At 37.9% G+C, this 26,088-nt stretch overlaps 2 protein-coding genes across 9 annotated transcripts in view; one reads left to right on the top strand and one right to left on the bottom strand.

The window, feature by feature from the left end:
- LOC139961946 (6-phosphofructo-2-kinase/fructose-2,6-bisphosphatase 1-like) overlaps window positions 1-7,972 on the bottom strand; it is a 44,886-nt gene extending 36,914 nt beyond the window's left edge. For 2 of the 4 annotated variants that reach the window (XM_071961652.1, XM_071961656.1), the window contains exon 1: window positions 4,490-4,695. In XM_071961652.1, the coding sequence (XP_071817753.1) occupies window positions 4,490-4,553 (64 nt within the window). In that variant the 5' untranslated portion in view covers window positions 4,554-4,695. Of the gene's footprint in view, window positions 1-217; window positions 355-4,489; window positions 4,696-7,831 lie in introns of those variants that run through there. The other 2 variants (XM_071961653.1, XM_071961655.1) reach the window with 2 other exon arrangements.
- On the top strand, window positions 154-17,924 carry LOC139961949 (ubiquitin thioesterase OTU1-like). 5 transcript variants are annotated; one of them, XM_071961664.1, is made up of 3 exons: window positions 9,411-10,091; window positions 12,231-12,380; window positions 12,771-17,924. In XM_071961664.1, exon 3 carries the CDS (start codon window positions 12,775-12,777, stop codon window positions 13,714-13,716), a length of 942 nt encoding a protein of 313 aa, XP_071817765.1. In that variant the 5' UTR covers window positions 9,411-10,091; window positions 12,231-12,380; window positions 12,771-12,774; the 3' UTR covers window positions 13,717-17,924. The 5 variants fall into 5 exon arrangements, with proteins under 5 accessions (XP_071817767.1, XP_071817766.1, XP_071817768.1 ...); XM_071961666.1 differs by lacking the exons at window positions 9,411-10,091; window positions 12,231-12,380 and adding an exon at window positions 154-292; XM_071961665.1 differs by lacking the exons at window positions 9,411-10,091; window positions 12,231-12,380 and adding an exon at window positions 503-818.
- The last annotated feature ends 8,164 nt before the right edge of the window (window positions 17,925-26,088 follow it).

Genomic DNA, 26,088 nt, shown 5'->3' with positions numbered 1-26,088 from the left:
GAACTGATGCAATACTCTCATGCTATTGAACAGGATGCATGCTCTCACAAACACACACACATACATACACAATGGTAACCCTATTACACACTCCAAACCACTCGGCTTTCATAAGAATGCAACAATGGACAAAGAGTACAACAAGCAATCATCAATGACTGCACCCCTATCGCAACAATGGTGAGTGATGGGTGATCATTGAGGCATCCTATATTACCTGGCTTATATCCTGCAAAGATGGGTCTATTCATCACTAGTAACTACTTCTGCTGTACAAGGACTATAATACCAGGTAAAAGCTTGACTTGATTCTTCTTCAAATCTGTGTCGATTACTACACAGGACAGTATACCAACAAAATCTTATCAAGTTGCAGTTTATACTGTTTGTTTATTCATTAACTTACTTGAGGTGTATGTAATATGTTGATTATTTGACACACTATGTATCCTATAGAAGTTATAGATAATGGTCACAGGATGTGAAAACAATCAAAGGTCAGGAATGTCACTGTTGGTAACACAGGGGCTTCCTTCAAATACTAACTAAGTGGAAGACATGAGCTTATAAGTGCTTATGTGTTGTAGTGTGAATATTTAGCTATCTTAACTGGAAAACACACAGTGTAGTGATCCACACTGTTGAAACGCTGAATCTTTGGTGTGTGGAAGTTACAACCAGTTTCCAACGACGAAAGTGGTACAGTAGTGAAAAATTGGCCCCAAGAGGGTTCATAGTGGTGCAGCTGTGCTACTGTAAACATTACTAAGTTTGGATGATTGTATAGCAAGAAAAGTGATGCTTTTGTGAGGAGACAGGTAAGGGAAAAAGAAATCAATTACTATGTAATTGGGTTCTTGTGAATGTCCCCTTCCTGCTGAGTTGCATGTAAATATAAAGTTATATATTCATCTAAAGGACTACTGCAACAACTTTTATGACATACTGTATATACCTCATATAATCTTGTGTACAATATACTCTTGAAAAAAAACCAGTACTTTAATTTAAAAGGGTTTAGATTGCAGTCAAAATGTCCAGATGTACTTTTGGTTGTGGGCCATGGTAAAGAAGAAGCTTTTTGGTGGAACCAAGGGCCATTTGGGCATTTTCTAGTCCATTTTTTCTCCTTTTGAGGACATATTTTCTGAGGAATCTAGGGAGATGTTTGGAGGGATGGCCTATGCATACTTTCAACCTTGGTTGTCTGTAAGGTACAGTAGAAGTGTTGTTCTTGTGGTGAAACATGCAACTATGTTACCTATAAAAGTGATGTCTATTCTTCTGTTAATGCTTAATTAATTTACAAAACTTTTGTCAAATTGTTAGTCCCGAAAGATGACCCTGCCAGGATTGAAATGTTATATCTACAGAGCAGGGCAAAATGCAGTTTGTCAATAGTTTTTGGGTCTCCTTGAATTCAGATTGTCTAATTTATCAATATAGAGAGTTTCTTTGAACACAACAACATATTACTGGTGATTCCTAGTGATTTAATAACACTCTAGATCATGTAAGTATGTACTGCAGTAGCATATGCTTTACTAATTAATCTCATATGGAATAATTTCACCATGTATTCATTGTACACAGTAAAATGCTAAGTTCTAAGGTTATAAGTTGATCGAATCACTACACAAATGTAAATATCTACAGCATTTTTTCGTATTTTAAGTATACTTTACAATCACCAACACTCATTTAACTGGCTGACTTCATATGAATATCAATTTATTTCTTTAAAAGATTCAAAGTCTGATTTTTGCTCCACCCAAGGTTAAATTACCAGTACAGTACTGTATATACTGTAGTGACAATAGTACCACTGGATGCTTCATGCAGTACACTGTGTGTGACTTCACTAACTTTCAAGAGTAGTTGGTATTACAGCTCTACTGTATGGAGCCTCAGTGAACCTGCAACACTTACAGATTAGGATCAATTAGATGATGACAAAAAACTAGAAATATTTTATATGCGGGAACTATAATTAATAGACCAGGAATATGTATGCAAAAGATCCACCCACCTTTTTACATCCAATATTTCATGTGTTTGCTTTTGTTCATTCTGTGAAATTAATTGCTCCAGTTTACATTGCTCACGATGTCATGATTCTGAAGGCTGCTTGACCTATATAGGGCTTTTGATTACCTTGTTTGCAACTTTACAGACCAAGGAAAATTCCCCACGGACAGCATGATACCCTCACCTTGCTCAACTTTGTTGTACAGATTACTGAGTCTAATACCAACAAATACTAAGTCTGTGAGTCAAACCATGGTCAAACTAACGTTATTAGAGATTCCTGGTGCCCAGGGAAATTCATTACACCGCAGAAAAACCCAATCCTCGATCCATGTGTTTCTTACATTTAAGTTTGGTTAAAGTTCATTAACATATGCCATAATTTGCAATACATACTGCGCAGAATTTTATCCAGTATACTGTACTTCAGACCTGCATTTTACATCGGTTGGACGAGAGCTTTGCATCATTCTGACGAAGCCATACCACATACTGTGTCTATCAAATTAATGTCAGAATTAGTGTGTTACTAATCTTAAAACCATTCAAGGCAATGCTGAAAAGTTTGTAACCACCACCCGCTTTATGTATCAATCACTTTGATCCTTGAACCAACCAGAATTCTGCGTCCGGGGCGCAATGTTTTAGCCAGGGGCGCAAAATCTTCAAATGGCTAGTGTCTGGCGGACGCAATTTTGTTTTTATTACAGAACACACCCCACATACTCGCACTCACAACTATGCCTACATGCAAAACATAAAAAGTAAACATTTTTGAATGTACATCTTTCTTTCTTCTTTAAAAAAAACACATCTTCTTCTGAAAGAACCAAATTTCTTCCCATCTGACCTACTGTATGATTGAATTTGTTTGAAAACAAATAAATCATATAACAATCAACAGCAATGTACAGGGTAAACAACATTTTGCCTTGTTGTCACATACTGTACAGTTAGGTATGTTTCAACAACAAGCCATGTCATTGAGATGCGCTGGAATTTTTGAGACAAGATATCACAATATTTGAATTATTGTTTTGATCAGTAAATGTTGTGATTGACAATCTATAAATTTTGTAGGAAGCTAACATCTACGATACTGAAAAGGATTTTCCATCTCACAGTATGTTTGTTCTCTCCGTATTGAGAGTTGCTCATGTAAAAATGTGCATTCATACCGCAGTAGTTTATCTTTCTTGCAAACTTTTTGCGGTCCATTTGACCATGTGGTTCAGTCAATTTTTTGTGTGCAACGTTCGTGTGTAAAATACTGTACTTCATGCATCGTCAAAAGTAGCCATTGAAGTTTGATTTCTTAATCGACATTGCGTAAAAAGTTATTTAATTTTCCTGGAGCTGGTTGTTTACAAGTACTGCAAAGCGCCCAGGGTATTTAGGATTTGCACATGTGTAGTTAAAACTCCCAAGTTCAAACAGGCCTTTCTACTTGCAATATGCAGTAGTGAACTGTGTGGAATTTAGTGAGAGATACTGTATGCACCCTGTAGGTAGAGGACTTTTGAAGAGTTGGAACCGCTGCAAGATCTAAGATTTGAGCTACTACAGAGTTGGTGATTAGGGAAGTACAAGGGCGGGTGAAATCAGGGGCTGGGCGGTGAAAATTGGTTGAAAGGGCAGGGCGGGCAAAAAGAGGGGCAGGGTGTGCTTCCCCAGTAAAACAGCGAAGCTAGGGCCCTAAAATTGTCTAGATTGTAGAACATTCACACAGTAAAGGCAGTGATATCATCTCATTGTTAGGCTACACTAATAAAGTAGGTCATACAATAAACGTGATTTGGTGTTCGATTGAGACGCAAACTTTTTTCACGGGATGCAAACTCTTTGAGGGACTTGCGTCCCTGGGACGCAAGCTTTTTTCTCTAGTTACATTACTGCATATAAAGCAAGAATACACAATAATAACATACCAGGATGTAAACAGTGTTCAATCTGCATAATTATGTACTGGTCAGCAAAAGTACTAAATATTTTCTCTAACTCTTATGACTCTTCTCAGTCCCTAACCTCCAACCCCCTCAGATTCCTACTCACCACACCCCCACCCCCCCCCACCCTCCTCCTTCCTGATGGCAGACCAGATATGGATCACATTTCTCCACTACTGTGGATCTAAATCGTAGATCGTACATACGAGCAGTTCAACTTATTCTCTGAACTTTTGGAAAGGAAATTATGGCACAGTACAGGACGACTTAACAGTGATGTCTATACAGTATACTGTATTTAAAGTATATCCTCAAATTTGTTCTACTCTCTGCAGCTTGAACAAATGTTAAATTATTCTGGCATTTTCACACTAATAGATTTACACATTGCTTTATGCATTAACGAAAATGAGGCAGTACTTTCCGTTGTACCAATTCTATTTCTTAAAACAATTTTTAATTTTATGTAGAACTAAAACATGAATGCAATGCCACATGGTAGAGTCATTACTTACTGTAAGTTCCATCAGGGGCTATGGTGGTCAGCACAACTGATCGACTCCTAGGACGACCTTTCATGGTTTCTTCTAATCTATACACTGCGATAATTAATTTCCAAAATACAAAATTCTCTCATCACACAGAGAGATATAATTTTCAGTACTTCAGCAATATGTAGACAGACTGACAATGTTATTCTGTGAGCTGGTCACTCCGGAACAAGTCTTTTATATCTTATTAGAAAACTTAACATTAACAGCTACTTCCTGTTCAAAAATGTATGTCTCAATGTCATTTTGACTGTGGAGTAGTTCCCTGTCAGCTTGGTGGCTAGACGTACGTATGTACACAATGGTTGCTGTATTGCACTCACACTCACAGTGTAATTACATTCCAATCCAAAACTGCAAATCTCATGTGAATGCAAAACATCTGAAATTGCACTGTCCTAATGATATACTTCTGTACAGTACATCTCAGAAAGTAATGAAAGGTGACAGATCTGCACACTAGAAAATTAACAAACAATCCTTCCAGAGTCCAGACACTTCAATGGCAACTACACTGTACTGTACATACAACCTACTGTACATGTATGTCATATTAATCACACAAAATTTTGAAATGTTTTCAATTGTTCTGCAGTATGGTGTGTACAGTAACACAGCAATGAAAGGAATTGTTGTTGACCGTCTCCATTGTGGTGGCTATTGCTGTGAGTCTGTCAGGCATGATAAACAAGACCTGGACCCAATTGACCAATCAGAATCCAGTAAGCACAGCCCAACCTATAACACACCCACACTGTATGCATCATCCAAAAGAGATACTGTAAAGGTTATGAGCTGCACAACACAGACTGAGGGGGGTATTTCACAAATATTGGTAATGTGTGACATAATTTATTTGTGCTGCAAACTGGTAGGGAATTTCTGTGATCGCAACCCCTGATTTAAGCTACAATATGTAGTCTACTAGCTAACTAAACAGTCACAATGGACATTGTAATTTCATATCTTGTTTTGGATATATACTGTAGCAGTTTTTGAACTTTGCAATAATAACATGCTTACATGAAGCTCAATACTTTCCCTTCATCCATATTTTGAAGTGAAAAGTACAGTATGGTTTCAAATATCAATTACATCTTTCTTATGTTCGTTATTTCATGTTATTAACGTCCAAAACTGTTGAAATTGCTTGACGCAATGTTCACTTGTTTAATAACACTAACAGTATGCGTCCAATTTACAGATTGTCTTTGAATGTTTATATACTTATCCTCATGGATGCCTAGGATCAATACTCACTCAAACAAGTAAAACCTATTTTACTTTGGAGAAATCAGCACTTTGAGCATTCAAAATGAAACAAATAATCCACTTGGTTATAGAAACTGTTGTGAGCATCATAAAAAAAAATATATAAGAATGCAACACTGATAACTCAGAATCCATATTTTTAAGTTAAGACTACAAACTGATGTAAATTTGTTATCAGTTTCAATAACGGATACGTTCGAAACCTACTCTAGGTTTATTCATAAATCTTGTTGTGTGATCTCATCCATTCACTTTGTTTTGTACATACAGCTGAGCATAGGCTACACCCACACTTTCACTAACTGTGTAAATGTCGATGTGCCAAGCAATTGATTGTAGTGAAACAAAGTGTGATAATGAAGTCATATCCTTGTTCGTACTTTTGAATAAAAATGGCGCTTTAAAGAGGATTATTCAATGTTAGATATCTCCCCACTTGGTAATGTAATTGAGTTTAGACTTGGTGAGTTGTGGAAGATTAATATTCTCTTCTTTCAAGATTTAACTTTGAATGCCATGGATTATTCTTTTAATACAACTAAATTGAGACTGAAAGACTTTAAAAGTTTACCAAAACTACAGAGTACCCTCATAACGGCTTGATTTTTAATTATCTTCTTAACCTCATTCTTCTCTATAAATAATTTACTGATATAATCCTAAGCTACAAAATTAACTAGCATAAGTACCAATCTACCACAGTAACAATGCATCCCACCCACCCAACCACCCCCCCCCTTCCATTTTGACCTACTCATTACTTTAAATATTGAAACAAGACTGGTGGTAAATATGGAAACGGTTGCTGAAAGAAAAGAATTCTTACATTAGGTATTTAATATACTGCAAAGAAAATATGCAATTCAGAGTAAAACCCCAGTCATTCATACATGGTGTTTTGATCACAGGAATGTTTGCAGTACACAAACACTAAGAATAAATAACTGTTTCCATTACAAGGCACAATCTTAAATGTTAGGTACAGTACAGTAGTTCAAATAACATCATAGGCGTAGGAGGCGGGGGGGGGGGCTGGGGGGCTGCAGCCCCCCAACCAAAATTTTTGGTGAAAATTCTGGCAAATATGCTGAAAATTTTTCAGGCACCAACTGAAAGAAGAAAAGTTTGCAATGTGTTTTTCCATTTTGTTGGTGAAAATTCGGGCAATATGCTGAGAATTTTTCGGGCACCTACTAAAAGAAGAATAACTTGTAATGTGTTTTCCCTTTTTTTTGGGTGAAAATTCGGGCAATACGCTGAGAATTTTTCGAGCGCCTACGGAAAGAATAATAATTTGCAATGTGTGCAATTTGCAATAATGTGTTTTTCATTGGTTAAACTGAAATTAGTATTATCGGTATTATTGTAACCACTTCCCCAATAATTATAACCAATATGGAAGGGTAATAACAGGGAAAATAAAGCCAAAATTTTCTGTGCTCTCCGCGCACGTTTGAAATCATATTGTGCATGTCAAATAGGCATTCCCCGGTTATCGGCATGTGATGTAATAACCGATGAATGCCTATATGATGGCACATTAGGATATTAAACGCGCGCAAAAATTTTCGTTATATTTTTCAGGCAAGTCGTTACAGCCCCCCGAATCAAATCAGGCTCCTACGCCAATGAATAACATGCAAGCCTGAAAACATGAAGGTTTCTGTGCAACAACTTGTGTGCAATTGGCCATTGATGTAGGCACTACATGCGAATTCCAACGGAATGCTTCGACATTGACTTTATAACAGGACCCTTCCTCACGTTTGTAGTTTGAGGCACTTTCATGAATTATTTCACCCATAAACCAAAATAATGCAGTTAACTTTAGAACATACCCGATGCTAACAAAATTTTCCCTTGCTTGAGTATTTGACTGAAGATCTTTAAGTACAACTTTTCTCATTCTGGCAACATCTGATCAAAATTGATGAAATCCTATATGCTATAGGCCTAGGCCTAGTTAATGATACTGTAAACATGCATTATTTTGGGTTGATATGAATTTGAAGAAAATAATCATATAGACCTTACCTCTTGTTGGTCCAGCAATTTTCGAAAGCAATACTGACACCTTCCTTTCCTTCCTGAACGACATTTAGCTGCAATTTAGTATACGCTATCCTGGTATCAACAAATAGTCTGTTGTATGAAAGGTTTTAGTTCAGTCAATACCAGATTTAGTATCTGCACTTTCTCTCACACTGTGTCACAGGTTTTCCATCACTCTATCATTATTATTCTGTCTCTATACATCACCACCAATTACATATTCCACATGAGCGTAGCTACAGTAGATAAAAACTAACTGTTGAACTAGTTATGGTCTAGGAAAAGCATGATAGGGGCCTATATTCATAAACAAGGCCTTTATGCAATGTCAAGTTCACCCAACTCATTGTTCGATGGCAACATGCAATTCCATTTCATTTGTAGACTGTCGTTTGGCTAGCCCTTGCGCATGGAGCAAGACCATTCTCTTGGTAGCCGACAATGGATAAAACAAGGCTAGGCTAACTTAGTAAGGTTGGGTTATACTCAATAGACTAGAAGTTAGAATCCCTCCTAAAAATTAAGGAACTTACTGCCACCGTCATTCGTCAAGAATCACATTAACTCTAATTGCAACATTAGTAGCTCACAGTCACTTAAAATAACAGTCGGAGTTGTAAGCTAAGTGAGGTATCCAAAGTGAACCTAGCCTTGGTCTAATCCCCAAGCTTAATTTGCATAGCCAATATTTCTATACTACAGTCAGCAAGTCGCAATGTTTATGAAACCATTTCTGACTGCAATCGACTGATAATCGGCTACGGCTGGACTTTGGAACTTCGGCTAGGTTAGTTGATTGGAGATTATCAGCTACAAAAAGGGCTCGTCTGTGGAAAGATCTACCGTTCAGTTGAAATCTAGTTTAATCTGTTCTTTCACAAATCTAACTTTGTCGCGTGTGTGCGCGCACCGTGTACAATTTCTGAACCTACTTAGGCTGGCCGAGCTAACTTGAACTAGAAAAAATAGCATAGCATACATGCGGGTAGAATATGGTATCGTGCGACATGCTTAGGCCTTACAACGTTCTACACAGTGTACAAGTTAGGTCAGGTCAGCCATGTTTATTGACAACGCATAATCATGCAGTTCTGCGATTAAACACCTGGTAAAATACACACGGCTGCGTCATGCATTAAGACCGTGACATTCACAACAGCGGTGACCAAATTTTTCCACACAAAATGGGCTAGGTCAAATCCGCGAAAAAACAGTCTATAAACTGCAAACATGGGGTTGGAAAACTGGCTATTTTGAGACTTGTTTGGCCTGAAAATATTTAATTGGCTTATTCTGAAAATTCGGGCCTATTTTAGGCTTTAGATGAGCCTTCTCACTTGTCTCCCTGCAAAACTTTCTCATGAAATTATAAACAACACACACGTTTATGGACAGAGGCTTTCAGAAGTAACACTTTTTTTGCAGATTTAAAATAGGTCTCTGGGACTGATATTTGGCCTCTTTTCGAAGGCTGAGTTGATTGTTGTCACTGTCCCACTGTACTGATAACAGTGGGAGGACAACTTATTGTTTCATCCTCGCCACTCACTTGTATAAAAGGAAAAGTGACCTATCTAAAAATTACATATATGCGAACCGTTTTGTTAAAATGACCAGTAAAACTGTTTTCCTTTAAATTACGATGACTCTGTTTTTAATCGCAAAGGAATTTGTGATTTTTGGAAAATGTGATGTACTGGCATGCCCATGTCAAACGTTCCACTCAGTTTGTCCGTCGACTAGTTCGTGGTCTCCACCCAGACACCGCCTTCACCCTCTTTATCTGTCACCGCCAAGCATGATACTATTTTTCTGTAGACTATTGACATAACAATATCATCTTTTCATGTTCAAAATATCTCTCTGAACAAAAACAAACAAAGGCATCGCATTGACGATACACAAGAATATAACGCTAAATTTACCGTACGCAGAGACGTATATATAGACACGACTAGTACTCTACCTGTACGTAAATAATAGTCATGGTTAACAGAAATAGCACCACTATTTAGTACATGCGTAAGCATTGATTATGTCCGTTCTCTCGCGTGTGTTTTCTCAAAACTGCAGAACGTATGACAGGTCAACTCTAACTACGATTCCGACGGTCCCAAGTTACACTTAGCTCTTGGCCTTCACAAGTTAAAGTGAGGCTGAAACTATACGCGAGAGAGAATTTACTATTACGAGTTAATGGTTAGACCAAGGAGGCACTTGTGTTCGAACGAAAAGCCTACAGGTGATGCCGTTGGATTTAGTACACAAAGTATTCGTACTTCTTAGCCTAACTTAGGCTAGGCATCCTCGATTATACTTAGGCCTAGGCCATAATAATATTGTGGCGTAAGCTGTATCAAAGACAAAGCCTGATCGTCAAAGTTACACAAGGCTATGCCAAATTAGACTTCTGCTGTAAATTGGCAGTGGTCTAGGCCTAACTTAGCCTTTTTCGAAACCAATAATGATCTTATACACACATCAACGCAATAACCAAACAAGCTCAGGAAAATAAAGTCAGGCCTAGCCTACATAAATAACATACATTGTATGTATTTTTTTTTAGATCTTCCTGCAAGCAGGCACTCGCAGGAACTCTCGAAAGTCACGAATATTGGTTAGCACTAGCCTGGATATAAAATAATAAAGGCCTAACAAGAAGTTAGCCAAGATTCTTATTGGTTGCACACACATCACTTCCTGTAAAATTTGCATCACATCATGAGGCTGTGGTGAAAAGTGTAGCATTACTTATTAGGCTAGTGTGGACTGCATGAGTGTGTAGTTGTAGGCCTACGAAATTGTTCAGCAAATGTTTGCAAAGATGGTAACTTTCCTTCATTCTGTTTTCAAAATTGGGGTCAATGATCTTTCATTTGTCCACTAATATCATGTCTCATATGATTGATTCTAGGAACATAAAAAGAAAAAAGGGATATACTGTAAAATGAGTACGAGCTCTGTAAATAGTGTAATATCTAGCACACCTGATATCACGTGTTTCCACTTTTTCTGACATACTTGGGACTTATTAGTAGTCTTTGTGCTGGGCATTTACTCACATCTTTATTAGTTTTGGAAACACAGGCTATCTTTATAGTCAGAAACTCTCACTGGTTCACAATGTTTAGGGGACAACTGCACAATTATCTACTTAAACATGAAATATATCTTTTACAAATTCTACATGTTTTCATGCCATCCACTGTGATTTGACCTTGGCTTGTAGAAATACCAGGATGAAAGACTGACAGTACAGCCTAGTCATACCCTACATTGGGAAACTTACATTTGGAGTGATTTAATAGATTTTTATACATGGAAGTCTCTTCCTGATGTTGTGGTCTCTGCAACTTCATTGAATGACTTCAAGGCAAACTTGGACAACCACTGGAATCTGAATGATAAGGAACTGTATAGTTGTTTGGCAATTGGAGTTGTACAGTGTATCTTTAGTGTGCAGTGCTGTTAGTTTATTTCTGTCGTTTGTGAACTTTTGTATCTGTTTTGTGCTGAACTTGGAAGGGTTTATAAAAGGACTTTCCTTTCTTGGAGCCCGTCAAGAATCGAGTGCCTGTGGAACAAACTACTAGGCCTCGGTCCTCTTGATTATCATTCTTGTCACTAGCAAAACAACATGACACCAACAAACCACAACACAAAACATCCAACGTACTTGGGTATCATACAGTATGTAAACATAAATTAAGCATACAGGTGCACGTATATAGCTTCAGCAGAGTCATTTCTAAACTGTGACAAAACTCTAGTCTTGGCTTCAGCTTTCACCAAAACTTAAATTGATATCATTCATTATAGATCTAATACAGAACTGATAGAGTTCTACATTAGTACAAAGCTGTTGCTGATAGCTTTAAAGTCTCAACAATGTTTAATATTGAAATCCTATGTCCATTGTTATTGTATCATTTAATATTCCAAACTGTCCAGGAATTACTAAGTCCATTTGGTTCCTTCTTTGGCATTGGTATGGATACTATTTGATCATATCCAAAGAGCTGGTGCCACTCATTATTTAAAAATAATTCAGTTGAACAGAGTATTCATACACGTATATACCAATTGAGTTTAAAATCTTGAAACCAAAGTACATACAGCAGGCCTAGAATCTTACAATTTTAGCCACTTGCTGAAAAATGATAGTGCCTAAAAAAATCTACTGGCCAAAATCAAGTTGTTGCTGGCATTTTTCTGACATAGAACAAACATCAGTCACTATACAGGCTTTGAGAGTAGCTCAATAATTTGGTAACAAGCAGGAGAACGTCTAAAGCCTTTCTTAGGCACAGAAATAATGTTGATTCTTGAACTGAGGATCGCTTACTGACTTAACATTTGTTTATTTACTTAATGTCTACAGTCAAGGAATTGCCAGTACCTTCTTTCTTCTGGCAAATCTGGCAAATCCACAGGCATTTAGCCTGTAAATATCCCTGAATTTTGGAGGAACTAAGTTGATATACACTTCCTCACTTCTTTGTTTTTGTTTCTGTCAACATGTCAACAAAAGGTAGTTAACGTAAATTCACTTTTCATGTACAAAATTTATGTCATTCCTTTGATTTTCTTGTCTCTCCTATATGTTAACCTTTTTAAGAGACTCATTAAACAAATAAACATTTTGAAAGACGTATTTATCACTGCGATAAATTTCCATTACAAATTGCTAAATTTTCTGCTGTTGTGCAAGGAGGGCTTTCCATATGATTCAAAACCCTGCCATAATAAGGAAACACTTTTCACCTAATTGCTGTTGATATTTCTCTCCAAGAGAGAAGACTTTGGAAAAGGAAAAAATTATTGCAGGACTATCATACAGCTCTTGTTCTTCTCCTTTTCAAGCTCAAATCTTTTCTTTATCTTTATGTATAGTAATCCTCATTTTTCATTTCGCCCACAGAATTATGACGTCATCACAGCCACTTCTACTTCGGATCAAGTCGAAAGATGGTAATGCAAAGCTCGATGGCTTGACGTCTCATTCCACCGTGGGTCATCTGGTCGACAAAATTCAAGATTTGACCAAGATACCTGGCAGCAATTTAAAGCTACTGCATGGATTTCCACCTAGTCATGTGGACCTATCAAATCCAAAGACGAAACTGTTAGATTTCTCCCTCAGGACAGGCGACACCATCATCGTAGAGGAGAGTAAAACAGGGAACAAGGACGTCCGACAGTTATCTGTGCCTTCGGACGATGCAAACATCCATCCAGAAGAATGTGGGATTTTAACCAGGAGGGTGGTACCGGCTGATAACTCCTGTCTGTTTAGAAGCATAGCTATTTTGATGGAAGGCGGCGAAACAGATGTCAATCGTATCCGAGAACTGAGGGAACTCATCGCCTCTGTGGTGTGCAGCAGACCTGCCGAGTACACCGAAGCAGTCCTCGGTAAAAGCAATCCGGAATACTGCCTGTGGATCCGAAATTCAGAGACGTGGGGTGGCGCTATAGAGATAGCCATCCTGGCGGAATTTTATGAGGTAGAGATTAAAGTCGTGGACACGCAATCACTACGGGTGGACAAATTTGGCGAAAATCGCAACTATAAGAACTGTATTTATCTCATTTATGATAACATTCACTATGATCCTCTTGTGCTGGAATCTGGTTCGGAAAATTCCGGGCTCAAAACTGTGTTCTCCGTTGATGATGATTTGGTTTTCGCTCAAGCCATGGAACTCGCTCAGGAAGCCAAACGCAGTCGACAGTATACAGACTTAACAGGGTTCACGCTGAGATGTTTAGTTTGTCAGTTAGGATTGCGTGGCCAGAGGCAAGCCCAGCAACATGCTATGGCTACAGGTCATACAAATTTTGCTGAATACTCCAGCCCATCGTAGGAATTCAAGAAGTGGGACTAATGATCCTTTTTAATGTTGCTTGAATGTTGTGTGTGAAATTATCTTCAATATCGGTGCTTTTAAACATTCTACGGACAACAACTGATGCAATTCTGTTCCATTTTCTATGGTTTACTTATAAGTTTGTTCTTTATCAAATTGCAATTTTTATATTTTTTTATTATTTTTTGTAGGAATGTATTACAGTAAGTAAATTTATGTCTAGTCTCTTTCATATTGGACAGATTCTCTTGTGACAAGTGTTGTATGTTTGGAATACTGCCTGAACACCTTGTAGTGCATATCAATGGAGCAATCATCGTTTCTTGTTAAAGAGCCTTAAGGCTGTCATGCGCATTAGGTTATAACTTTAATCAAGCTATGCATCTTATTGTAATTCAAATATAACTGGAAAACCTGCAATCTCACCACGGAGATCAATAGGGTTACGACCATTTAGCCTCTCCTAATTATCAATTTATTATACATTTATTCCAAGTATGTAAATTATTGTGTCCCACAAAATTTAATGTAATGTTCTATTATTTCGTTTGGAAGCCTTTGCAGGTGTTGCCTTGATTCATAGCTTCTGGTGCGGTATTGGTGCATAAAAGTAAGATATTGTTTATTTTTCCTTTATATGTGAAATTGTGAAGTATATTAGCAAAGGTAGTGACAATTTTATTCTAAAATTCAGCATTGCACGGTCTGCAATTATACACATAAACATTGTCAAGTGAATTAGCAAACTTTCAAATAGTATTGGTAGGGGTATTGGGGCATGGGGGGAGGGGGATGGGAGATTGGGGACGGGGTGGAAGAGGGCAGAATGTTAGCAGAGTTTGGATCTCTTTCCATTGCTGGTTATCAGTGCTACAAATAGCAAATATTGACTGAAATTTTTAATGTATATGACGATCATTATTATACTTTGCTAAATTATTTTGGAAGGGGAGGTGAAAGGACTGGGAGACAAAGTGTGCTGATATTTTGCTTGTAATCATTTGTGTCGATAAACAACACCAAAAATACTGCCACAGTTTTGTTGATGAATATTTAACGTTCATTTTATTGTACAGTTCTGCCACTGTAGGCTGCCAACCATGCAATTATAAACTTGTTGCTGCAGGTGATCAGTGCTACTACATACAGCACATATTAAAATAAAATGTTCATGTAGGGTAAATAATGTACTTAAGCTTTTATTTGGAAGGGAAGGGGGAAACGGGTTGGGGTAAGAAGTTAATTCAGTAATTTACTCTTAAACATTAGTGAAGGGTAACGACAGCCAAAAAAACAACTTTGCCTTTAGTTAGTTTTATTGTGTAGATTCTCTGCCATTTTTGCACCTTTGTGCTCGCTGGGCGGGAATTAAAACAGTCATGGCGAGGGGGGGGGGGTGATGGGGGAATTAACTTAGTCAATCCCTGGAATCCAAAGTTTGCCGCTGATCAGTGAGCTACATACAACATATATTGAACTGAAATGTTAGTGTAGATAAGTATGGTATTCACAGTTATATTGGACTGGGGAGGGGGGGGGGTAGGGGTGGAAGAAGCAGGTTTTCATGTTATAATACTGCCACAATTTGTTTATTAGCCTCTGTCTAAAGTTTAAATCTGTACATTCCTGCCTTTCTCAGTGCAATACTTTCTGATGCATCATTTAGTGAAAATTTACTCTACTCATTCAGGGAATAATTTATCCATTATTGCATTGCAAAATGCTATGCAAACTGGTCCAATTGCTCTGCAAACTGGTCCAATTGCTATGCAATCTGGTCCAATTGCTATGCAAACTGATCCAGTTGCTATGCAAACTGGTCTAGTTACTATGCAATCCGGTCCAATTGCTATACAAGCCCAATGATTCATAGCAGTCTTTTTTTCCTTTCCTTTACACAGGAACATTCAGTATTTTCTAATAGATAAAAATAAGAGCCTTCAAAAATGCTGCACAATAATTTGAACACTAAAATTAGTACCTGTCATGTCACGTTGTCATTTGATGAAATAAATTTCTATAAATAAATGATGTGTTAGATTTGAAAACAACATGAGAAACAGAAAATGTTGTTCTGACGGAGAAAGCTCAGTTGTCAAGTTGAAAGTTCAGTTGTCAGTTGTCAACATTCATGAAAATCTGGAAAACCTAGTACTTCAAAGAATGTTATTTCCTAAGTGTCTTGTTTCAGTTTTAACCACCATCAATAATTAACTTTGTCTTAAAGCTTACACTTGCTTCTACCTCAGCATCTTTTTTATCTCATCCATCCTATTTGAATCTCAGGATTGTTTGTTTTATTTTTGAAGTTAGTTATTTTTAGATATTTTCAATTTGTGATTTATATTTGTGGTAGTGAACTACATATCCGTGTTGAAAAAGTGACATTCCTTTCCCTCGAATAAATACAACGAGATGTTGTGTGTGCTACTTTAATTTGAACCACCTTAACTTTGTGCAGACATTAAAGAATGATTTGTCAATTTAATGTCATCTTTGTGTCAACTGTCATACATAAATTGTTCTGAGATATATCTTTGCATATAACTTATAACATAAACTTCAAAAATATTCTGCTGTAGGACCTAATATTTCTTTGAGAATCTAGCATTTCAGTAGCAAATTTGTAAATGTGAAGATGATTTGGTTGATGTATATATTTCATTATTGCTATGGAAACAGTCCTCATTGGAAGTTAAAAGTGACAATATTACCTATTTTGTGCCTATTCATATTGTTAACACATGTCTGTACTGTATGTATAATGATATCTGTAGAACATGTCTAATTAAAAGTGTTCCAAAAGACTGCCCTCTATTTCGACGCTAGCGTACATCGTCTGCCTGACGTAACACAGTATAGTAATTGTAGCCTATCGTTTTTAGTTAAATATGTGGCTTCCGATTGCCTCAGTATTTTGTTTGTCTAAAACGAAGGGTGTTCAAGTATCAGCTTTTCTTGGTATCGTTAATTCACAAGTCCAATCGGGAACTGGAACACAGCGCCAGTATACTGGAGGTGTAATGGTGTTGGTGGCATACCACAATTATTTGCTCCATTGACTTACACAATAAATTCGCCACTTGTAAAGGTCACTATGGCAGAGAAAGAGGTTAACAACTGACATGTCCCACACACTAGTGACGGAGCTAAGGGTATTGGTTAGGGGGGCGAGAATGGTCTGTAGGGGCGCTTTCGACACTATCTAAGCGGAGCGCCACCACAGGTTGGCGCGGAGCGTATACAGACATTTTTTGAGTAAAGATACTCCCTAGATCGCCGGAAATGACCATTTCCGGGCCTTGCTAATTTGCAGATAATGTGACAAATGTCAATAGGTAGATGAGAGCGCAATAAAAAAGTCAATAATCGCAAATAAGTAGAAAGTGGTAAAAAGCTGAAAAGGGCGTCAGCTGTCCATTTGAGTCCGTCAGGGGGGGGGGGGGCATCCGCCACCTGACTGTATGGACGCTCCGCCACTGCCACACACCCTATGATAGCTGATCGCGTGGGCTATCATTTCACATACATATCACCCACTATGAACATTTAAGCTTAAGCTAGAAGAGGTGAAAGTTTAAGATGGGTACTTTCAAACGCATGAGCCCAGCTCTCTGTTTCAACAACGAATTTCAAATATGCCCTGAAATTACCTTGAGTCCTCTTGAATTTTCCCCATTATCAGTAGATTATTTCGTCCTTTTAAACCTCCAAGCATCAAAACTAACCAAATAACTGACAACTTACCAAAAGTATCACTTCAGTGTTAGGGCCTTGTGCTGAAAATGGTTAACCAAGTATGGGTTGGTACCAGTGCTCAAACCTTAATATTATATCTAATGTATGGTTGATTCACTTCTTTAAAAAAAAAATTAATTCTTGTTTCATACTTGCTAATTGAAGTGAAAAAAATGGACAAATTATGAGGTTGAAAATCTGGAAGTTGGTGGTGATAGTAAAGGAACAGGACACACCTGCATGACAATATGTGCAGGTATAGTGTCCCCCCCCCCCCTGCAGGCAATTTGGCGATTGGACACTGAAGATAATTTATTGTAATGCTGGATATTAAAGCAGTCGTTAATTGAATTTAATAATGCGGAAAAGGGTCAATAAATTTTATTTTAACGTTTCGTCATGTCATTTCAATTAGAATGAATATGGTAGCCTATTTATGAAATAAAAATAAACGTTTCGTACAGTAACATGTTTGTAATGTGTTTTTTTTTTCATTTCGATGGTTATTTGTAATGAAATGCAGTTTACCCTGTCTGGAATGAAATAATCATAATGGTTTAGGTACCCGTTGGATGCCTTATGGATTTAGTACATGGTCTTTCGTATTCAACTGGTCAACATGTCTTAGAGATGTTCTGTTGTTCACTAACAGTCATTTCACTCCACGACTTCAACACCGTGGCGTCGCTACCGGGGTGGGGGTATGAGGGGCAAATTTCCAGATTCCACCTCCCCAGTTGCATCTGGTACTTATCCAAAATATATAGAGCTAGGCTAACCGTTTGTATTAGAAACAGCTCCTAATGCAATGCATTAGACTCCGGACGCATTCATTTCTTCTTGCCCATCCCCTCACCCAGTTCGCCCATCCCTCACCCAGTTCGCCCATCCCTCACCCAGTTTGCACATCCCCTCACCCAGTTTGCCCATCCCCTCACCCAGTTTGCCCATCCCCTCACCCAGTTTGCCCATCCCCTCACCCAGTTTGCACATCCCCTCACCCAGTTCGCCCATCCCCTCACCCAGTTTGCCCATCCCCTCACCCAGTTTCGCCAACCCAATCTGGTACTCATCCAGAATATAGGCATATGTGTCAGTAGGTAAACACAGCTTCCAAAGGGGATGCATCATGCTTTCGGTGCAGTTACCGTTATCTCTGCCAGTTATAAACATACCATACTTGTACTTGTCGCCACTTCGAAAGTAGACCATACCATTAATTCTCTGAAATGTTTACAAAAGAATGAAGATGAAGATATACGACTATCGATGGCGTTAAAAACTCAGTTAGTCTTTACTGTTAAACTTGAAGTTGATACTTCAATCAAGTCGACCGCTAAAACCATTTTTATTCGCTCAAAGCCGCCGGCACTCAGTTTGTCAAACTGCGAACACAATTCTTACTTGCCATAACGTTGCCATATTGTAGGAATGTTAGATAAACCTATGTGCAAAATTGTCAAATGATGAGCGCCATTTTGCTTCTAAGTCATTTTAAACTTGTAGAAAACTTCTCGAAGGGGGAGAGAGACAATCCCCCCTTAGACCCCTACATTAGATCAGTGCTAGACTTTTGGCCATCCGAAATATTTCTTGCACCTAGTTGCCCACCACACCCCCACCCGATTACCTATAGGCTGGTGCCACCACTACAACATGCAATGTTTCAGAGGGACTTCAAAGCTGCTTACTATTACTCGTTAATACTAATTGAAAAAGTTACATGAATGGAGAAACATTTCAAATGCACCGCCAATTTCTCATGGATATGCCGCTCCTTTTCCCGTGACAATGATTTAAGCTTGTTCAGAATTCGGAAGCACGTTTATTTCCGGCTTACGAAGCAATTCTTAAAACCTGCAACGCCAACGATCTCCAACCCCCTTTCTTAAAGTCCCCATTGGCTAAATCCATCAGACAACGAATGCTTTCAAACTCTCTCTCACAACTCCGTTCACAACTTAATACCCCTCCCCTCCGCCCTTCTTATTATGGAAATATATAAAAAGTATCCTGCGTTTAGGTCATTCTCTCAAGCAGTTAAACTCACTATGGAGACGGCCGCCTTTTAGTTGCAGCTCCATTACTGCAATTCTTTCCCGTTGGATATATCAAAAGGCTTCGAATGCAGATTCATTTACAGGAGGGGTGGAAATTTTGGTATGTTACTTCGGTGTGGTACCTAATGAAGTGTGGAATGGGCAACCGATCACCTTGGAGATGATGAACAATCGCTTTTGAAGTTTGTGTACAAGGATCTATGGTAACTTTATGACAAGGAAACTTTATGCAAATTGTCTGCAGTGACCTCATCATTCCTTGATCATGGGCTGAAAGGATTGTGGAATAGCAGATCTGACATTTACCTATTGAGAAGAACATCCACAGTAATTTTGAAGGGGTCGCCGCACAGGGTTACATGTGTGGGGAGTAATGTTACCAACGTTAGAACCCCGTAGCATGAATTGGCCAACCGATTTAAAGTTCATTTGAATAATTTACCTGTTTGCTTTGATAAGTGTGATTCGAGATTTGAGTGGTTCAGACAGATGTTTGAGAGACTTTCCCACCCAATGTACTCATGGTGTTTCCATTAAGTTTGACCTAAGGGTAACACTCTGGGGGTTATGTTTAATATTTCAAGATATTTTTTCGTTTTTTTATCCTTGCTAAATTTCTCCTGACTTTTGTAAGGATATATTATGGGATTGATTGTACCACATCTGTCAGCAATACACCGTATGTCATTTGGGAATAAATGTTTTGTTTATTCATAATTTGGTTTGCAGTAAGGATATATGTTCATAACATATCGGCATTATATTCTCTTTCGTTACAATGTAAACCATTTACGATGCATGTGAAAAATATCTGACAAGTCAATGTGAAGCCACACAATGTACAGGAGAAGGGGTTGTTTGCAACTATGCTAGAAAAAGAATAACGAAATGAATTCTAATTGGTCTTCGTTATGAATTAAGATATTTGGCTTGTTTTGGGAGTTTTTAATTAAAATTACACAGAAGACAATTTTTAACTCCGTTTCAAAAACCCTCAACATGTTTTCTTGCTCTTCCATTCATTCTTCAGATAAATCGGTTGATGGTTGGTGATCTTTCCGTTATGAAGGATGCAAATCTTAAAAGGAAACCTATAGTCATATGTACCTTTTATGATAGGAATGCTTGTTATGACCAACCCCTTCCCGCCACCCCTACCAGTCCCACCTTTCCAAGAGGAACACATTGGTTCAGAGGGCTGCTATTGTGACAGTGAACAATAGTGCCAAAGACAATAACTTTACATACTGTGCTGTTCTGTCTTCTTCATGTTTTTACAAGAATTGAAAATAGTATTCGTACTGAAAAAATTCTAGATAAGATTTAAGTGTTAAAAAACAGCAGTTTAGCACGAAATACAAAAGTCTCCTCGGTCCAACGAAGATGATACAGAAACAAATAGGGAGAATACACTCTAAAAACAACCTGGTGAAAGTTCACCAGGAACTGGTGAAATTGGGTATTCCACCTCATTCCTGGTTAAATTAACCAACATTTCCTGACTGGTGCCCATACTATCCTGGTCATGGGCGGCGATCATGGGGGGGGGGGGGGGGGGTTGAGGGGGACATGTCCTCCATTACTTTAGGTGGGGGTTATATTATCTAATATCCCCCCAATATTTGGTGGCATAGGTTTTTTTTGTGGCTTTAAGTATAAAATGATGCGTGAGATTATTTATCCAAATCATATTTGGCGGTGGCTAAAACTTCATCCAACACATGCTGCATGAGGTAAATGACTCTTCGTGGTCGTTTCTGTGACCTGTGACCGTATAGCATGTTGTCACTCATGATTATTATCATGTCTGTACATCTCTTGTGTATGCGTGTAAGTACGTACAATCGTGTATATGATCCACATATGGGTTCACTGGGTTACCATTTGGCCTGTTTCCTACAAGATTTCTAACCGCAGGCGCGTAGCCAAGGGGGAGGGGAGGGGAGACCGCCCCTCCTCGAGCAAATATTTTGTATTTGCTTTATGATATCGAAGTTTTATAGTAGCCGTTATAAGAGGTTTTAATATTTGTACACCAATAAATTAACTGTCTGAATTTTCTTCAACATACTTCCCTCTACTCGTGCAATTTTGACCGGTCTGTTAGGTTTTGGTTTTGGTTGTCCATAGATTGAATTTTGTGCTACATTATGGGTTTGTTTTGAAGTGAATTTATTATTCAAATTTTGCACAAATAATGGGCTTAAAACCTTGAAAAGTGGGGCTGACGGGTATTGTCGGCCGTTACGTAGAATTACCTACAAAAGCAATGATCCACATGAGATGCGATGAGGTCGAACATGATGTGTGACTGGTGACAATCTTGAAAAACGTTATGGATGATAAAACACTATTGGGAAAAACTTGGTTCTCAGGCAAAAGAATACAGCTGGTTGGTCATTTTCAAGCCTGAGAAGTGCCATTTCCGGTGGTCTGGGGGGCTATCAAAACCAGAAATTTTCTTGTATGCTGCGCGTCAACCAATGGTGGCGCTCCGCTTTGATAGTAATTCGCGCCCCGGGTAAGAAAATCATGGATCCTGCACCCAAGCAAATGCCCCCCCCCCCCAATATTTGAAACAAATCGCCACCCCTGGATGTGACTACTATCCTGGTTAATATCAAACGTATTCCACCTCTTTCCTGGTTAAATTAACCAACATTTCCTGCCTGGTGCCAATACTATCCTGGTTAATATCATAGAACATTCCACCCCTTTCCTGGTTACATTAAACATTTCCTGATTGATGTGACTACTCCCCTGGTTAAAATCAAAAAATTTGCCACCTCATTCCTGGTTAAATCACCACAAATGTCCTTGTTAATACTATTGGGCATACCACCTTATCCTTGATTAAAGTTGGAATGCATCAAATTATGGAAAGGCAAAACATAAATTATAAACAACAAAATTAATGTTGAAAGTTTATTTGTGTCTCCTTTCTTTTGAATTTTGAGTAATGAAGATTCGCAAAATAGTTACTTAATTCCTCAAATATTTATACGATGAATTTCTATAAGAAATGCAATACTGAAGTCAAAATTTTGAGGACATATATTTCACATTACCATCGTCACATGCCAAAGCTCTGATTGCTCGACTTCAACTGTGATTGTGAAGTATAACAAGGAATACCAAGACCTTGTTCAGCACAAGGAAACAAAATCACTTGAACTGTTTTTACTACGGAACAAGAATTGAACAAAAATTGACTTAATTATAGGTCACATGCTATGATTTTACTAAGGCAAATGGACCCTTTACCTGTCTCCTAAAAAACTTGATCAAAGCCTCTCTCGCAATAACCTTTATGTTACGACAAAAGCCAGCCCTGTAGCAGTAGCTACTTTTCTTTGAACTAGATAGGAAGATCTTAAAAGATCTATGTTCACATTGTTGTTGATAAGGATGACCTATTAACAAATTTATTTTTTTGGTTTAATTATTTAACTATTGGTAATTAATTTATATTCTGAATTTAATTACCAATATATTTTACCACTTCGCACTGGCAAACCAAACATCTTTAACCATTAAATCTAAGCAAGGCTCTTCAAGACAATAATGAGGTTACCAACGATAAAGTGAATTGAATTGTGCATAGTGATTATCTGTTGTGCCAAAGCATCCATTTCTGATAAAGAGAGCTCTACTTACACCTTTGTTGCAAATAATCAAAGTCTTGCTTTATCTGTAATTAATAATGCAATGGCACTAACACACTAAGACATGTAAGACTCATATACACCACAGAGAAATAAACTAGAAATCAGAGATTTGCCATCTACACTATAGAATGTATGATATGCTTAGAATAGTGTACAATTATATGTTGTACAGTCCCCAGATTTGGCTTTTCTGTTTTGAAATTTCGAAGAGACATGCACTTTCATTTAGCTGAATTTCACTCAAGAAAATTCCTCTACTATAAAGTTGAAGACTTCGGCAGTGGCTTCAAGTTATGCTTCCGCACTTGGTGGAGAGTAAGTGACCAAACTTTTGCGAAGATAAATCAATACAAATCAACGCTTTAAAAGGAGGAAGTGTATGGAAGTAAGACAATATGGTTACTGCGATGGTACCAGTAACCTTAATTGACCTCTACATGCATAACTTGTACATGGTATCCATAGCCTTGCAACTAATTTTGTGTGGAACTTTTAATAAAAGTGTAGTGTAATAAAAGGCAAAATGTAGCATGTCTTTGTTGTACCAAAAACTGTTTTCGTTGCTCAACTTGTGCGGAGCTGTAGGTTCTCTCATAGTCAGGGCTCATTTTAAGAAAATTTTAAGGATTGTTTGGTTGTAAAATGAAAGCACCACAAAATACTACTGGAGTTGCCTGACGTGGTACTTCGCACACATCATGTGCACTAAAGTTACTGAATATATGACCAGGGACTATTATATGTGTTGCAATTAATCATGTTGGTTGCAGGAATTCTCTGGTATTGAAAAAAGGATTTCTGTAATCGTTTCCGATCCTTTCCAGAAACAGAGGGTGAGCCCAGGGTATACAGCATGAACATTGCAGCAACATAAACGAACATGTTCACTTGTTGCTTTTTTATATGAAAATGGTATATCAATTTGAATGACAAACTTCTTCTGTAGTTAAGCATATCAGTATTTTGGTATGGAGATATTTAACTCCTGCTTGACAGTATTCAGTTGCATTATATTGAACAGTGCTTACCATCCCAGGCCAAGTAAACTGAAGCCAGCAGTTTTTTCATGTAGTTTGCAATGGCATGGAAGGCTCAAGGTTGTGTTTGATGTACTGTACTCTGTCATGGCTGTTAGCTCCTGTTGGGACAAATCTTCTTTTTCTGCCAAAACACAATGACACATAACAGCAGAAAAGAGTAATTTATTTCTGCACCTAACAGTAGCTGGTCACATTTGTTAAAAAATATTTTAAAAGTAAAACAAAATTAATTCCAAAGGTCTTTATTTGAGTTTTGTACCATGTTTAAATACTTACCAGTTTTTATCTATGTAATGTTGTTAACATTCCTCTTTGAAGAGATGTATGATAGGGCAGTGACATCTCCAATGAAAACTGTAAACGTGTCCCCTTTTGAATGTTCAGAAAATCATGCCATAAGGAGTCCCTGCTATGGGCAGTTCAGTATATTGAGATTTAGACCAATTTCATGATCTGCTCAGCTGTGCCTTAAATGGAAATATAATCTGCCTTACTTACAGTGCTCCAAAACCTACTTTTCGGGAGTATAATCGTAGTATAAGAACAGCATGAGATGTAATAATCTAACAATTCATATTCATGTCTGTTTTGTATTGCAAGCAGTGTAAGGAGTGCAAAGCTGTGACCTAGTTATGTGGTGTTTCATTTTACATTTCTCATGTGGATAAAACTTACATGTGACTAGGACAAGACTATACCTATATCAATGCATGGATAGGCTTAGACTAATTAAGTTACATTTCAGCCAAAACCTGTTAGAGTTTGACACACCAGTACCCCCCCCCTCCCCCTACCCTAAAGCATTGATTGTTGACCAGTTCAGATTGAAGAATATTTTCATTATTCTCAATAAATTTCACATTATCAATACATATAACCTAATATTGCTAGCTGCTATATCCTAGCCTGGGTAAGTTTTACAGTCGGTTAGTCTAGGCCACTACAATATATGCATCACATGCAACAGCTATATTTTCTTCTTTCAATGTCGGCAATCACTAGTAAAGCCATTTTCCCGAAAATGTATAGACCACTATAGTGGTCTTAACATATCCACTGTAAAGCTTAGGCCTAGTCTTTTTAAACGTGAAGGCAAGTTACGGTTTAACTCTAAAGTGTGCTGACACAAGCGTAAAAAAAAATGCTGTATATAAATTTGTGGCTTTCGTTAGGTGTGCCCTCGGAGTTACCATACACCACAATAACTCGCATTCGGTAGAAGAAGAAGCGCCCGTGATTTAGCGAAGGTCTAGGTCTTGCTAAGTATGGGTATGATACACTGTAGTGTAGGCATACACTTTCTTAGGTCTAGTCCTGAAGGAACTTAATAATTCAGCTAGGCTATTCTATATCGTGATACGTGGCGAAGATTAATCACTGAGCATGTCGGATAGACGAGACGCAACTTACTACTACTACTACTACTAAGTAGGCTACTATTCTAAATCTCATAGTCAGTACCGTATATCAATACCACATCAGGAAAAGGATCTGGCCTAACCTAGCCTGACAACGTAAGGGCTAACGTTAGGTTATACTTACAATATCGCGCGTACTGACTGTATCACAGAAATGACGAAATATACATGATCCCGGTATTTCACCTTTACATTTAAACAAGCACTCAGTTAGGGTAACTCATACCCCATTGATCTAGCATGAATTTGACTTCGTCATTTGCCATTACTAGATGGTTATTTGCAGATTTCTTAGTTGTATTTGACAGTGTCGTCGGCTTGCGATTGTCTTACGTAGGAAGGCCCAGTTCGAACGTCTTGATTCGCGACCAACAAACCAATCAGAGGTGAGGATTGCAATATGCTAATATTCTATTTTAATTAATTCACCAGAGTTATGTTAAAA

This window comes from Apostichopus japonicus, chromosome 20 (assembly GCF_037975245.1).
Source record: "Apostichopus japonicus isolate 1M-3 chromosome 20, ASM3797524v1, whole genome shotgun sequence".
In the NCBI taxonomy this organism is placed as follows: Eukaryota; Metazoa; Echinodermata; class Holothuroidea; order Aspidochirotida; family Stichopodidae; genus Apostichopus; species Apostichopus japonicus.
This window is presented reverse-complemented; position numbering and strand designations above follow the sequence as displayed.